At 46.7% G+C, this 14,267-nt stretch overlaps 1 protein-coding gene across 4 annotated transcripts in view; it reads left to right on the top strand.

The window, feature by feature from the left end:
* The window catches only part of PPP1R12C (protein phosphatase 1 regulatory subunit 12C), a 39,038-nt gene that overhangs the window by 2,555 nt on the left and 22,216 nt on the right, over positions 1 to 14,267 (top strand). For all 4 annotated transcript variants that reach the window (XM_079950369.1, XM_079950371.1, XM_079950370.1 and 1 more), the window contains exons 2-4: positions 11,446 to 11,576; positions 12,106 to 12,224; positions 13,263 to 13,422. In XM_079950369.1, coding sequence (XP_079806495.1) covers positions 11,446 to 11,576; positions 12,106 to 12,224; positions 13,263 to 13,422 — 410 coding nt within the window. The remainder of the gene's footprint in view (positions 1 to 11,445; positions 11,577 to 12,105; positions 12,225 to 13,262; positions 13,423 to 14,267) is intronic.

Below are 14,267 nucleotides of genomic sequence, written 5' to 3'. Positions count from 1 at the left end.
TGAAAAGAAGTGAGTCCAAGGTGGATGGGGGTGAAATATTGAATGCACATGTGGAGACAATTCCAGCAAGAAAGAAACTAAAGAAATGGATGTGACTGCATAAGGAGTTTACTGATGAGCTGAGATTTAAGAAGGGCATGTACAGTATAAGAAATGGAAGGAAGGAGAAGTCACAGTGGAGGAGTATACACAAGTAGCCAACAGTTGTAGGGTGAATGTCAGGTGGGCCCAAGCTCAGAATCAGCTCCAACTTTCATGAGAGATTGAAAATAATAATAAAAATGTTTCTTCAGCTGTGTTCAAAACAAGAGGAAGAACAAGCAAGTGTCCTTTGCATGAGAACTGCTGTTGAGTGGCAAAGAGAAGATGGAACTGCTCAACACCTACTTTGCTTCTGTCTTCACCCAAAAATAAAGTAGTGCCCAACCTGGTAATGGCAGAATAAATAGTTACAGGTATCCAGGGGGACGACTGCATGCAAGCCTGTCTCCTGTGTTTGACAGCGTAAATCAGCCCTTGCCAAATGTTGTGCCCAATATATGTTTTTGGAAGGCACCAGGTTATGCCTCTGAATACCAATTGCTGGGAATTGCAGCTGGACTGAGTGCTGCTGTGCTTCATGTCCAGCTTGCAGGCTTCCCATGGAGGCATATGGTTGGCCACTGTGAGAACAGGATGCTGGACTAAGACCATTGGCCTGATTCACCAGGCTCATACTATGTTGAGGTTAGCAGAATATCCTGTATGAACGCTTCGTGGTTTATGAATGGTTTGGTCACACCCAAACCATGGTGTGGCCATCCAGATGTTGCTTTGGTGTCATCCTTACCCTCCTTCCCCTTGTAGTTCTCTCCATCGCTACTTGGTCCAGCGGAAATGTATTTGCCGTTTTCAGATGAAATGGCAAGCCATGCTGTGCCTGAACCAGGAAGTGAGGGAGGGAATTTTAACTGCGGGGAGACAGTGCGAGTCCAAGGCACAGTTCCAGTGTGTTAACTGAGCCTTGTATATGCTCAGAAGTAAATCCCACTGTGCTCATTGGGACTTACTCCCTAGTAAGCGTGTTTCAAGATTGCAGCCTTAGTCTTGATGTTATTCTGTTGGCTGCGTGGATGCATTATGCCCCCCTTCTTTTCAGTTCCCACTGGATTTATCATCCACAAAGTGTGCACAGTATAGCTATGTGTGGAAGATCAGTTATGCCTGAAACACATTTCCCTTTCCTGGGTTTCTCATTAGGAGGCTCTGGGACTGCTGTCCCCTTCCATGCTCTTCTCCCGCCCCACATATACACTCCTGGATAATTTTCCATTACTTCATTCTCTTGATGCTGCTTGGCTCTTTGCCCTGGTCCCCATCCTCCCGCCATCTCCAAACACCAGTCTGTCAAACTCTGGCAGAGTGAGTGGTGGTGAAAGGAATGAGTCCTGATCTAGGGAGAAGATGCAGCTTCTGCCCATGTGATGGGTTCTACCTTAGGATTTAGAACTAATCAGGGGGCGGGGAGGTAAAGGTAAAGGACCTCTGACAGTTAAGTCCAGTTGCAGACGACTCTGGGGTTGCGGTGCTCATCTCACTTTACAGGCTGAGGGAGCCGGCGTTTGTCCGCAGACAGTTTTTCTGGGTGTTGTGGCCAGCATGACTAAGCCGCTTCTGGTGAAACCAGAGCAGCACACGGAAACACCGTTTACCTTCCCACCGAAGCGGTACCTATTTATCTACAGTGGTACCTCGGGTTACAGCTCTTCAGGTTACAGACTCCGCTAACCCAGAAATAGTACCTCAGGTTAAGAACTTTGCTTCAGAATGAGAACAGAAATCGGGCGGCGGCGACAGCAAGAGGCCCCATTAGCTAACGTGGTACCTCAGGTTAAGAACAGACCTCCAGAACAAATTAAGTTCTTAACCCGAGGTACCACCGTACTTGCGCTTTGACGTGCTTTTGAACTGCTAGGTTGGCAGGAGCTGGGACCGAGCAACGGGAGCTCACCCTGTTGTGGGGATTTGAACTTCTGACCTTCCAATCAGCAAGTCCTAGGCTCAGTGGTTTAGACCACAGCACCACCCAGGTCCCTAATGGGGGAAGCCGTCAGCAAATGGTTTTGATTTGGAGCAGATCTCCAAGCCACAGAGCATGATGGGGGCACTTAACATACTAAGATTTCCGCAGGTGGCTTTGCAGAGATTGGCCTCACTTAATCCTGCTTCAAAATAGAAATATGGAGATGTGATAGAAGTGAGTTGAGATGTGAGGGTACTGAAGCACTTTGAAGACTGAAAGTTTGTGCATCCCACAGTTATGGAATTGCGGGGGCTGGAACTGGCTTCCTTTAAAAACACACACACAAATGAAGCTTTTTAACATTGTGAAATTTCAGAAACCAGTGGGAAGGTTCAGGAGACTTTCCTGTGGTGTTGGAGTAGTTCTTCAGTATTCTTTTTTTATAGCTCTTCGCTTCTCCCTGTGACCAGCTTGAAGCAAGATAAGTGATGTACTACGTTCAAACCTGTTTATTTTCCGCCAATTTCATTTATACAGTTTGAGGAATCCACATTTTCCTAGGAGCAGGACTCGATTTAACTTTGCATTGAAACTTTTTCTTAAAAGCAAACTCTTGAGTAATCACTGTGTGGAATCTTTTATATAAAAAAGAGCCTGTGTATTGTAGCCTAGTGGTTAGAGTGTCTGACTGGGACCTGGAAGCTCTGAGTTCAAATCCCCACTTTGTCATGAAGCTCACTGGGTGACCTTGGGCCGGTCATTCTCTCCCTGTGCTAAAGGATGAAGGGGCGGGGAGAACAACATTCATCTTATACTTAAGGGTGCTCTCTTCATTAACCATTCACTTCCCAGGTATCTTTAGTGCAAGGCTGGGGAATGTGCAGTCCCTCCAGTGCCGTTGGACTCCAACTCCCATCAGTCTCAGCTAGTGTGGACACTGGTCGGGCATGATGGGAACTGGAGTCCAAGAACATCTGGAGGGCCACAGTTTCCCCATCCTTCTTCTAACAGCTACATATGTCCATCCATATTTATGGTCAGCTGACATCCGGTTGGCCCCCACAACAGGAAACATTTGCATGAAAGCAAAACACATTTTTTATTTGTCCAGGCGTTGGGGTCATAGGTGGCAGTGATTTTAGTAAGGTGGCAGTGGTTTCCATATGATGGCATTACGGATAATTGTCAATGCTAAGCTTAGTCAAAGTTGCTGCGATTCTTTGGTTTTTAATTAATGGCTTTAACATTGTATTCTTACTTGTGTGTGAACCAATGTAGCTGTGCATAAACTGAACAGGTTTAGGTTGTTGGCCGGAGGTGGAGCATAAAACCAACCATCAAATAAACAAATAAAAGACATAGGTAGGGTTTATCTATTTGTTTCATAATGCCTGGAAGACATAGGTAGGGTTTATCTATTTGTTTCATAATGCGTGGCTGGAGAATGGGGCACCCATGGCCCCACTGAACCAAGAGTCTTGTCTTGATTTCTAGCTGCCTCCCACTTGGCTTTGAGTCCTCTTGTTTCTTTGCAAACCTGTGAGTCCTCCACTCGCCTTATGTTCCCAGAGTTATCTTTGTGCCTGTCCTCACTGCCGGGTTGTGCCTCTGATGCTCCTCTGGCTTCTGGCCAGGGCAGAATTTGGAACGGCCCAAACTTACTCTACCATGTTCTCAGAACGGCAGGGAGCGTGGTGGATTTTGAAGCCTGTTTCTGCAACGTGTTTTCCCTGGATTTTGGAAAGGAAAAAATAAGCCTGGGAGTTGGATGCGGGACCAGTTTCCAAGGTGTAGCCATAAATAGGCAGCACGATGGGCAGGCATGGGATTCTTAAGTTTTTTGTTTTGTTTATTTATCTTATGTTCTGCTCAGAAGAGGGAATGGGAAAGGAGAAGAGAACAAGGGCAGGAGACTCTCCTTCATTGCAGACCTGCCGTGGGTTTGATAACTGGCTTTCACTCAGGCTAGTAGATGTCAAGGAATAAATCTCAAAATGGGTCGCAGGAACTCCAAAAAAATTGATATAAAGGGTGGTTCATGACTAAACACAACAAATCTACATGTAAAATGGATATAGATAGATGTGCACACATGAATGATGGCCACTGTCGCATAACAATGACAACAATTTCTCCAAACACCTCATGTGGTTAGACAATATCTCCTGGGTTGCATCCTGTTTCATACTTCGCCAGAACAAAAATGGAGAATTTTTCACAGATGGCTGTTGTAGAACCCCTTATGGCCTCTTGTTTGATTTTTTTCAAAATTATGTAAATCTTGCTCATTTGGTATAGCTCTGCCACAAGTGCTTAATTGTCTTCTAAGTACTTAGAAATGAGAGAGTATCAAATTAGCTTTTCCTAATGTGTTAAAAGAATCCTCAGTGCAAAGGCAGAGAGGCTAATGCATTCAGATATACCAACACTATCATCAAAATTCAGAAGACCCTATACATCTTATGCCATAGAGGGCTTTTCATCAGGGGACTATTTGTATATTTAGATTCTAAATATGAATATTTCCCTGACGAAGGGCTTTTAGAAGGTACAGTTTTTGGAACAAACAAGTTTAAATAAAAGTCAGCTCCCCTCTGAATTCCAAAGAATGTACCTTCTAAATATACACGCTTCCCTTGACTTTTCTCAGGTGGGGGCTGCTGCTGAGAGGAGAAACTTGGGGTGTGGCAGAGACTTGGCCACTGTTTACCTCCATGTTGCCTCTCATGGTTCCAGTGGGGTTAAAGTGGAGATGCAGAGCTTGAGAAGGAGGATTCCTGAACTCATTGCGAAGAAGCAGGGCCTAACAAGGAGAAATGTAGCTCTTTCGCAGCACAGCCAGTCAGGGAATGTTTCCGAAGAGCTTCAGCCAACACCAGCCGGTCTCTCTTGTTTGTGGAAAATGAAATCTTTGCATTCCAGGCAGTGGCTATTAATATCAGTGCTCGGCTGGTTGGGTGAAACAGCCGGCATCTTTCTCCATGCCTAGTAACTCCTTCCCTAGTTGCACCCAGGCTGCGGGCAAGGATGACGCCATGGGGTCTCCTTTGTCCCAAAGCCCATGCAATGGAGGGTGGGAGCAGGGAGAAATTCCAGTGCGTCCCTTTCTCTGCAGGGGGATCCAGTCATAAGTCCAGAGTGGGTGCAGTTTGAACCAGGGTTCACTGCAATCCAGCCTTGGAGCCCAATTTGAACACAATGATTAAACACAGTGATTATCCTGGATAAATGGTTTGAGAATTTTAAAAGCAACAGGCTAGGTCAAGGGTAAGGTGTGAAGGTAAAGGCCCCCTGACAGTTAAGTCCAGTCGCAGGCGACTCTGGGGTTGCGGCGCTCATCTCGCTTTACAGGCCGAGGGAGCCAGCATTTGTCCGTGGACAGTTTTTCCAGGTCATGTGGCCAGCATGACTAAGCCGCTTCTGGCAAAACCAGAGCAGCGCACGGAAACGCCGTTTACCTTCCCGCCAGACCAGTACCTATTTATCTACTTGCACTTTTTTGGTGTGCTTTCGAACTGCTAGGTTGGCAGGAGCTGGGACCGAGCAATGGGAGCTCACCCCGTTGCAGGGATTCGAATTGCCGACCTTCTGATCGGCAAGCCCAAGAGGCTCAGTGGTTTAGACTACAATGCCACCCGTGTCCCAGATCAAGGGTAGTCAACCTGATATCTGCCCAATGTTGCTGGACTACAGCTTAAAATCATCCCTGACCATTGACCATCCTGGCTGGGACTGATGGGAGTTGGAGTCCAACAACTTCTGGAGAGCCCTACGTTAGTTGACTTTAAGCTAGATTGTGTGATTTGTCTCTTATGTGTCTTTTCTTTCTCACACTAGCAAATGCAGACTGTCAGGGAGGGATCATTTCTCTTTTCTTTTCTTTTTTTAACTGCTTTATTGGTTTTAAAACTGTATAACACAAGTGGTCAATAGATGTTAAAGACAAAGTAAAAATAAACAAACATTCATTCCATAGTTGATACTTGTTGTGTACATTGATTTGCGATTAGATTCGGCATGACCTCCTATCTCCCCATTGTGTTCCCAAATTACATTCTTTATCTTCTCTACGTTATTCTAATTACTTTAAATTTATAAAGTTGTCCTATTGCACGCAGAAACTCAGTCAAGACCTGCCAACGGATTGATATTTTGGCAGTGTTCTTTTAGGTAGACTCTATATTTATCCCATTCTCTGGTAAAATTTTCATCTGTAATGTCTCGTAGCCTTGCTGATAGTCTTGCTAGTTCAGCATACTCTCTCAATTTATTTTGCCAGTCTAATTTGGATGGGATAACTTCTCCCTTCCAGCCTTTTGCGATTAGAATTCTGGCAGCTGCTGTGGCGTACATGAAAACTCTCCTGAACTTCTTTGAGATTTTGTTACCCATAATTCCTAGCAGGAAGGCTTTGTGCTTTTTAGGGAAAGAGCATTTAAACATTTTCTTAAGTTCGTTATAGATCAGGCATGTCCAAAGTCTGTTTTGGGGGCTTAATCCGGCCCCTGTGGCAGTTTATTTTCTGGGGTAAAATCCCCCCCAACAGCTCAACACGCATGGCAGCCCTCATGCATGTTCACTTCATCAAATCTGGCCCTCTTTGAAAAAAGTTTGGGCACCCCGTATCATTTCCTAACACTCTCTGATCTTTTTACAGTTCCACCACATGTGGAACAATGTGCCTTCCGCCTCAGGGAGGGTCCATTTCTCATTGGGTAGAGCACATGTGTTACCTGCATATCCGGTCTTCAGTTAAGGGATCAGATGGCAGGAGAAGCCTTACTCTGCCTAGAATCCTAGAGAGCTGCTGTTAATCAGGGTAGTTGTTGTGGGTTAAGATGGTTAAATCAACTCTCTCCAAAGAACCTAGGAGTCTTTTCTAGCTAATACTTTTCTGAGAGGATTCTGGTGTCTGATCTCCCAGTTCTCCATGCTTTCATTCACTTGGTGTTTCTCTTTTTTGAAAATAACTCAAGATGACCCAAATTCTTACTTCAAGGCTGCTCGATACGATACACCCACATAACTGTCACTTGTTGCCTGAACCAGTTTTATTCTGCGTGGTCTCTTGACTGCAAATCCAAAGCCTGTTATTAAAGGCAGATGAAATCTAGCAGAAGCTGCTGCCTTCAGTTCTGACGTCTTTTGTGTTGGAAGCAGAAAAGTAGCACAGCTGCATATTCCTGGCACTCGAAAAGACATCAAAGGCTCTTTGGTCCAAATTCTCTTCCTTTAACAACGCCTCGACCCCCCCCCCCCCCAAAAAAAAAAATATACTTAAACTACTGCTCAAAAGAGGCTGCAGGTCTCTGTGACACTTTTTTTGAGCATGTGGAATCCTGCAACACATCTGCTGTTCAGCATAGAATGTAGATCCGTGAGAATCTGAATTTAATCTTTTTGTTGTTGTTAAAAAAACAAAAACTGGTTACCCCTTTGCATTTTTAGGTGGATGTAATGTGGCTCTCCTTTGCACATAATGCCACCAAATTATGGTTGACGCTACACAAAAGAACATTGTTTGTGTGCTCCCTAATGTATTGTTTCATCTCTAATGTAATTATTTCATCTTTGGCCCAAGCCACAGTTGGCATTTCACTCCAGTTCCCCGGTTAGAGTGCAGCCCAGTTGATGTTGTATCTGATCCAAGACAAACTGTGGTTCACTGTTGCATCCAAACCAGCAAACTGTGGCTTTCAATTGCAATTTAGAGGGCATGTACAAACCACAGTTTGCTGGTTGTGGTGTAACAGCAAAACATGGTTTGGCTTCTGGATCGAGCACACAGCCGTTATGGACTGTGCTGTGAGTGGGGAAGCTATGGTCCTTCTTTGGTTTTATCCATCTGCTCATATGATATATCTCATTTCACTTTGCCCTGCCTGCACCAGGGGAGTTGTGCCGCCTAATGAGTGGAGCAGAGACACATTTTTCAAGAACTGGCAGCTCCTAACTTGTGCTAAACTGAAAGTCAAACGACCAACCACTCCCTTGTGCAACTTGTATAAAATACATCAAAACATTCTAAGCGGAGCTTATGTTGCATAGAGACCAAGAGACTTAAGCTATGAATCAGGAACTGCCTGGTTTGAATCCTGCATCTTGCAGTGAACTTACTGGGTGGCCCCCCTCTCTCTCTCAGCCTCAGTTCATCCATCTGTAACATGGGGCATTGTAATAAACTTACCTTGTCATAGGCAATGCACACGAACGGCTTTGAACTCTTGAAAGTGCTATGCCCGTGTTTCCTGTTGTTTTTATTGCGTGGCTGGGAAAAGCCACATCTCAGCTGGGCTGAGATGAAGTTGCCTTCAAATGAGCAACCAAGTGACAAACAGCATCTGCTGCTTATCCACTGCCGCCCTAGCACTGCAATACATTTCCCAAGCCAGGGAAATGTAATGCCAGAGTTTTGGTGCCTCCTGCAGCTTTCTCTCCCAACCCCTTAAGATTAGAAGGCACAGAGAGAGCAGTAAATAGCAGCCACACTTTTTGTGCATTTGAGAAAGGGAAGGGGATGCTTGCTGTGTCAGTACTGTCCCAAGTGACGTTTGGGAATGGGCTGCCTTGGCCTTTTCAGACCTGGGATGTGCCATTTAGCCAAACATGCGTTTTGGGGACCCTCTTCAGAATTTCTTACCAAGTCTTGCTGGTGGCTCTGCTATAGTTCCCCTTATCTGACTGCATCCCATTAGGAGACCTGGCCCACAGATTGAAGCCCGGTGATGTCTGCACCCAGGTTGTAAGTCCAGTTGAACTTACAACCAAGTATTTAAAGGTTATTTTACCCGTGTATGACCATCCTCCTGGAATATTGGAAAGACCTGCTTCCTGCCTCTTTAATTCAGGGGGTGGGGATCCTGGGACCCTCCAGATGTTGCCCAGCTATGGCTCTTATCATCTCCGAAGAGTAATTTCAGCAGGGTGTACAGCTTGTCATGCAGAGATGAAAGAGGCAACATCTGTTAAATTCCCCCTTCTGCAAGGCAGTTGTTGGTACAGAAGGTCTGCCCTCCTTTGCATCTGGTCACCATCCCTCTATCTGTCCTCTTGGGGAAAAAGAAAAAGGGCAAACAGAAGCACTCTTCCTTCCTTTTTAGAGAGATGGTGATAACGCCGCCATGTGACTTGCTTATGGATCGCGGCAACGGGTGGGAGTGGGGCCTGGACACCAAAGGATATTCTACTCTCTTCCCCGAATGTTCAGCTTACAAGCTGCGGCCACCCATTTTTCTCTTGAAAGTTTTTTTGGGTGTATTCACCTGTGGATAAGGAAAAGCATTAAGGCAGGATTCTCCCTCCTTGCTCAAGAAGTACCGTATTTTTCGCTCTATAAGACGCACCAGACCATAAGACGCACCTAGTTTCTGGGGGAGGAAAACAAGAAAAAAAATATTCTGAATCTCAGAAGCCAGAGCAAGAGGAATCGCTGCACAGTGAAAGCAGCAATCCCTCTTGCTGTTCTGGCTTCTGGGATAACTGCACAGCCTGCATTCACTCCATAAGACGCACACACATTTCCCCTTATTTTTTAGGAGGGAAAAAGTGAGCCTTATAGAGCAAAAAATAAGGTAGCTGGATTCTCCTGCCTACCATTTGTGGTGGGGATGTTTGCAAAAGAATGCACAGGGTTAACTGGTCAGCATTGGGCCCTACATTATAAAATTAAATCATATTGTACCCCTAACACAACTTAACTATTAACACATGAGGCTACCTGTATTTGTGCAAATACCAGCGACTTTGTGGGCCATCCTGTCAGGCCTCCTGCCCAATGACAGCATTGTCTTTCCAGCCTCTCCTTGAAACCCTACATGGCCAGGAATTCATTGTGTGGCCTTCCTGAGCAGCTTGTTCCTGAGCTGCAATCCTCTTAGCATTAGGAAGCTTTTCTTGATGTTTACCTAAAACCTGCCTCCCTATCAGGAATTCTCCCCACCACCAATTGGCATCGCATTTTGGAGCACTGAGCTGGTTTGGAGACTGTGCAGGCTCCCAGAATGGAGCTCCCAGCTGCTTTGCTCTCGCCTTGTCTTTTTCGCTGCAGTGCCAAGGCTTAGTTTAGCGTGCCGTCCGAACTGGGACTACCGGTTAAGCCCTCTCTTCATGGTTTGTCCTTGGCTACAGCTTACGGTTAGCGAGGAGAGAGCTTAACCGCGAATTCCAGCTCAGGCGACACGCTAAGACGAACCTTGGCTCGGCTTAGCTCAGCTCTTGAAAAGACCAGGAAGGGGGAAAGCGGCTGCAAGCTTCTTTCCTGGAGCCCGTGCAAAGTTGCTAAGCCAGGGTTTGGTGGAGCGTGTTGTGCGAATCAGGCTGCCAATAGAGGTGGGGATTTTCCTGGGTGGGGGGAGGAATGAACTGGGAAGATTTTCTTATGCAAATTAGGATGGTTTGCATAGTATTTGTGTGTGTGTGTGGTTTGCATCAGATTTTTTTCTGATGCCGAGATTAGATTTAGCATGCTTATCTTACTTCTATCTGGTAAACAAAGCTTTAGAAAAAGTATCCACATGTCACTTTTTTTCCTAATACACCACAAACATTTAACCTGGAGTATCTGAGGAGAAATTAAACCACACATACTTCTTGTGGTTTGAATGTGGTATCATGTAGCAATTTGTATTGCAATACAGTACTTGTAAAAAAAAATGCAATGGCAATCGGGTGTGCTTTCCTATACATTGTTTGTTTAAATCTAAGAGGAAAACAAAAGTGCTGAAAACTAATAAATGTTGGCAGCTGAAAGAACTTTGCCGGATATGCTCATTATCATACTCACTAGGTATAATCACCTGGAAAACATTAAAAGAAGCTTTGAAGCTGACAAGCTTGCCTCGTATTTGTAGTTGTCATCCATTTACTGTTACTAATGAGTCTATGAAAAGGAAGGATTTTTATTGGCAGAAAAGTAAAGTGGGAGGAATTTCGAAAAAAGAAATCTGCCCAAACCAATGACTATAAAATTCCCAGGCGGCTGGGGTGTTATTTGGCCTACCATGTGGCAAATAAAAAGCTCTGAAGGGGTTTGTGGCATTCACTGCCCTTCTCCTCAGGGGCTGCCTTGCATGTCTAGGGGACAGTGGTGCAATGGGACACTTCCTTGTTGCATCAGGAAAGGAGGGCAAGGTGCTGCGTGGGGCAAAGGAGAACGATGAGGAAGTGCTCCTTTTTGCTCAGGGGAGCGAAGGTTCCTTAGGAACATGAGAAGCTGTGTTCCACCCACATCAAACCATTGGTCCATCTAGCCCTGCATTGTCCACACTCTATGGTTTCAGACAGACAGGAGACTTTCCCAACATGAAGATGCCGGGTATTGAATCTGGGACCTTCTGTGTGCAGAGAACACGCTCTGCCACTGAGCTTTGGCCCTGTTATGGAGGAGAGGAGAGAGAAACGGGGAGCTGGGAGCTTCCTTGCGACAAGTCGTCTGTCTTTTCCAGGCCTGCATTGATGAGAACATGGAGGTGGTGGAATTTCTGGTGGCAAACGGAGCCGACGTGAACCAGGCTGACAATGAGGGCTGGACTCCGCTGCACGTCGCTGCTTCCTGCGGCTACATTGAGATTGCACAGTGAGTTTGGGGCTGCAGGGGTGACGGCCTTCCAAAACCATGCCAGCTCACGGATAACTTCATTGGCCTTGCGGTAGATAAAACGCCTTTTGCCTGAAGTTATTACAGTAATAAATCCGCAGGCCGGTCTTTCAGTGCTTTTCACCTGGGGCTGAACGGCGGTCACAAAACCTACGCCCTTCCCAACACAGGGTAGCCAGATGCAGAAGGGGACAGGGCTCCTGTCCAGATTAGCAGGTGCCAGTCATCATGCACACAGCTATCTAAGGCGCAGGGGGAGGTTGTGGAAGCCAAGGGCAACCTGCATTAGGCTTCATTTCTGAATTGGTGGTCTTTTCACCCCATCTGCATTTGAAAGGGAGGGAGGCTTATTGTCTGCAATCACGAGGCAAGGGCGCAAAGGATTCCGGCGCTTGGCAACTGTCTCCCCATGAGACGGGCTTTTTTTGTGTGGCCTAATCCGGGATTGCAGGGGTGGGGGGCTAAATGGGCCTATGGATCTGACCCTGGGCATCACTGTCTGGCCCAGATACCTCTTGGACCACGGTGCCAACATCGCTGCAGTGAACAGTGACGGGGATGTGCCATTGGACATTGCGGAGGCTGACAACATGGAGGCCTTACTGCGTTCGGAGATTGGGAAGAGAGGTAAGGAGAGAGCAGGCTGCCATGCATGGTGTAGCTCTGCTTCCTCTAATGCTCTGTCCCTCTGTAGACCCTTTCGGGGCTTCACCAGGCTTCTCCAACCAGCCCTCCAGGTCCTGGGTTTTTCCCCTTCCTTAGGGGTTGGTGCTGCAGAAAGATTATAGAATCAGCTTTGCAGGTTTTCACACACACACACCCCCACACACCCAAATGGATTAATTAAATGGTTCCTGGTTTACACCACAGGGTTGTAATATACGGCCCATCAAAATATTTTCAACTTGGATTAGTTACTGCAGACAGAGCGAAACGACGACTTCCAAAACCTGGTAAATTCTCTGGCTCTGGAACAGTTTAAAAATACAGTGTCTACCAAGATTATATTTGCACATACAGTGGTGCCTCGCAAGACGAAAATAATCCGTTCCGCGAGTCTCTTCCGCGGCTTAGAAAAAGGGGGGGAGGGAAAAGACTCGCAAGACGTTTTCGTCTTGTGAAGCAAGCCCATAGGGAAATTCGTCTTGCGAAGCGCCTCGAAAGACGGAAAACCCTTTCGTCTAGTGGGTTTTTCGTCTTGCGAGGCATTCGTCTTGCAGGGCACCACTGTATTTGCTTACTGTACATAATTTATTCTGCATCCAAACCCAGTGAAGATTAAGAATGGGGAATCTGGGACTCCCCAGATGTTGCCAGACTACAACTCCCATCACACCTGGCCGTTGACCCATACTGCCTGGGGTTGATGGGAGTTGCAGTCCAGCCTCATCAGGAGGGCCACAGGTTCCCCATCCCTGAGCCATATGTGTATGATGTAATTGTGCCCTCCACCCATAATTACATCATACACAAATTCCTTAAAACAATGATGACTACGTGTTTTTTTGGAAGAGGAAGGACTTTAAAAGTATCCAGTTGCTAGGATTCCTCGGCATCGTTAGGAGAAGACATATTTCTTCGCAGCTCTCTGGTGCGGCCGCAGCTGTTCAGATTCATAGTCGTCGCCCTCTTGGCTCTCCCGTGACGCCTCCTTCTCCTTTTCAGGGATAGATGTAGAAGTAGCCAAGCGAGAGGAGGAGGAGGTGATGCTTCGTGATGCACGCCAGTGGATGAACGGTGGGAAAATCTCTGACGAGCCGCACCCCAAAACAGGGGCCACGGCCCTCCACGTGGCAGCTGCCAAAGGCTACATTGAGGTCATGAGGTGAGAGCCTGGTCTTCGATTCCCCCAGCCCCAAGGGACATCCATTCTGAGCACATGAAACCCTTTGATAAATCCCCTTTTGGAGCAGGAAATGGGATCCCATGTCTCCCTCTCACAGTTTTAAGCTAGATGTCGAACGTCATAGAAGCACGTGGGTTTACAAAATGGCTGCCAACGTCACACCTCAGGTTCCTATTTGCCTCAACAGGTTTGGGCACTTGCCATACCCACTCTCCCAGCCCAGGTGGTTAGTTGCACCACTTCTTCTGATTCCCCCCCCCCTCCTCCGTGCCTTGCCAAACATCCCCTGAGCAAAGGCGGGGCCTAGGGAAAAGCGTAGGCCAAGTCAGTGTCAGTCCCCACCCCAGCCTCCTGATGGTGACTCGGAGCTGATAAGAATCCAGGATATTGGCATCCTGCTCCCAGCCATCTTGCTTTGAGCATTTGGACCCCTCCCCTCAAAAAAGAAGGAAAGAAAAAGAGAGATGACCCCAGCAGGTTTCCAGCAAGTTCCATCCACGCTGCTTCTCTAACTCACTCGCTCTTCCAAAAGTCCCAGTCTCCTGTCCCCCCTGTTCTCCCTGCCACGAGAACCTCAAATTCCTGGCCCTTAGATATGTACCTCACAGAAGAATTCAGGAGAATTCTTGTCCCTGGATAATTTGGGACTCTTGAGTTCTGTATCTCCCTTGGACCACTGTCCCACCCACCCACCCAGCCCTCACAGAAGACCCTGCAGCTCTTGTATCCAGCACCGTCTTTGCTCTGTCCCATCTAGTCTGCCTTTCCCCTCTTTTGTCTATTAATATCTAGTTTTCCCATAAGGCACCATGCCTCAGTCCAGG

The sequence above is a fragment of the Podarcis cretensis genome (genome assembly GCF_951804945.1).
Source record: "Podarcis cretensis genome assembly, chromosome: 13".
In the NCBI taxonomy this organism is placed as follows: domain Eukaryota; kingdom Metazoa; phylum Chordata; class Lepidosauria; order Squamata; family Lacertidae; genus Podarcis; species Podarcis cretensis.
This window is presented reverse-complemented; position numbering and strand designations above follow the sequence as displayed.